General features: G+C 48.7%; 1 protein-coding gene across 1 annotated transcript in view; it reads right to left on the reverse strand.

Annotated features, from left to right (window-relative positions):
* LOC103615112 (cytochrome P450 2J2) overlaps positions 1-1935 on the reverse strand; it is a 9268-nt gene continuing 7333 nt past the window's right edge. The window contains exons 7-9 of the mRNA XM_008633118.2: positions 1773-1935; positions 683-821; positions 1-226 (exon numbers count right to left, since the gene is read on the reverse strand). The exon at positions 1773-1935 is cut by the window's right edge and continues 13 nt beyond it. Coding sequence (XP_008631340.2) covers positions 48-226; positions 683-821; positions 1773-1935 — 481 coding nt within the window. The 3' untranslated portion in view covers positions 1-47. The remainder of the gene's footprint in view (positions 227-682; positions 822-1772) is intronic.

Here is a 1935-nt window from a genome sequence, read left to right on the forward strand (position 1 = left end):
AGTTTGTGGGGGCTGCACTGGGGGTCCGGGGCAGCTCCGGGCCTGGCTCAGCCACGGGGCACGGCGCAGAGCTGGAAGGGCTTGGGGCAGCGCGTGAGGCTGAGCGTGAAGGCGAAGGACAGCGCGGCCGCTGCCGGGGCCTGGAAGGTGAACTTCTGCAGCAGGGCTACGAAAAAGATGAAGAGCTCGGTCCTGGCGAGCTGCTCCCCGGGACAAGCCCTCTTGCCTGCAAAAGGAGCACAAATAACCTGGAGGAGTCCTGAGCGAGCTCCAGCCACCTCTGAGCCTCCTCTGGCCTGCGCTGCCTTGCACAGGCTGAGGCAGCTTTTCTTCCTGGAAAGGTTAGGTGGCAATGTTCACCCACACAATCTGCTCAAACCTTCCCCAGAAGTTTACTGCCGAGCAAACTGCGCCTGTTCCGAGAGGCAAAGAGCGGAAACAGTCTGAACAACCCAGTTACTCAACTTGTGCAAGAAGAAAAACCTTATTTTTTTTATCCCTCAATAACAAACTGATTTCCTTCCCACTCCGAGTAGCCACTATTAACTGTGACTGGGATTTTCACTGTGGGGATGGGCTGGAAGCTGGACAGGAGCAGTACCTCCTACTCTATAAGCAGTGTCTTGGGGAAAAAATAAAACCTCTGCAAAAAGAAAAGCTACCTGCCCATCCATCATCCTACCTGCAGAGAAGGGCAGAAAAGCCTCCCGCCTCCTGTACTGGCCGTTTTCCAGGAAATGTTCGGGATTAAAGGTGTCTGGAGTCTCCCACACGTTTTTGTCGAACATTATCGAAGTCAGGCTGGTCATCAGGGTGGTGCCCTGCGAGAGGTGGAGAAAAGGGGCGATTACGCGGAGGAGAGGAGCTGACGTGTTGTCAGACTGGGTTATTATTAGCTCTGTAAACTACACTGTTTTAAGGGCAAAACGTTTTGGGTTTTTTTTTTTTTCCCCCTAAGCTACACAATTAAATGAGGGTGAAAGCCTGTAGGATTGTTCACTTGTGTGTGCCTTTACATATCGCTGAGTTTTGATCTGCACCCTGAGCTGCAGTAACAGGTGATGTTAATGCAAACCAACTTTAAATTGGTAGTACTGCATTCCCATAGGACTTTGAAGCAATTTAATCAAGTAATTTTCAATCAATTTGTTTAAATATATGTATTTTTTTAAAAAAAACTGATCTGGTTTATCTCCACATTCTCCTTCAGCAAGAGAAATATTCTGATCAATGTGGAGGAAAATGCCTGGATTTTTTATTTGTCTCATTGCAACCAGTCATATAGAGGGGAGAGACCAGTTATATATAAATCCCATATTTGTTTTTGTAATTGCAGAGCAGTGTGTGTGCAACAACACCCACTACCTGCCTTTCATCAAGTGCTACTTTTAACAGATGATTTTTAATATTTTCTGGAATTAACAAACGCAAACTGTTTGCTTTCCTATGTTTCCTAACCCTCTATTCCCATAATGTGTGGAGGGTGTCTTTTGTAAAATTTAAGGCATAAACCTTTTAAAATTGGAAATTAGGGCCAACACCGTAGGGATCTCACAATTATCCTCTTTAAGGAGGTGAGACCCATAACAGTCCCACAGAATCCATCCAGAAGGCTTGTATTTTCTATATAATTGTGGTATTTCTATATGATCCTGCTGGATGGTTCCCCTCTAGGTGAGATTCGGGACTTGGGCCATGAAGACGCTGCTTTGGTGGGATGAAGGCTGGTGGAATGAAGGCTGGTAGGAAGAAGGCTGGTGGTCCCCACGCACTTTGGGCAGGTGGAAGCCAGCCAGGGTGGTGTCGCTGGTGGCCATGCGGGGCACCCCCAGTGGCACCACGTTGCCCATGCGCAGGACCTCGCTCAGCACGGCGCTGGTGTAGGGCATCTTCTCCTTGTCGGCCATCGACGGCTGCTGGCACTGCCCGACCACG

Source organism: Corvus brachyrhynchos, unplaced genomic scaffold (genome assembly GCF_000691975.1).
Source record: "Corvus brachyrhynchos isolate BGI_N302 unplaced genomic scaffold, ASM69197v1 scaffold34, whole genome shotgun sequence".
Classification (NCBI taxonomy): Eukaryota; Metazoa; Chordata; class Aves; order Passeriformes; family Corvidae; genus Corvus; species Corvus brachyrhynchos.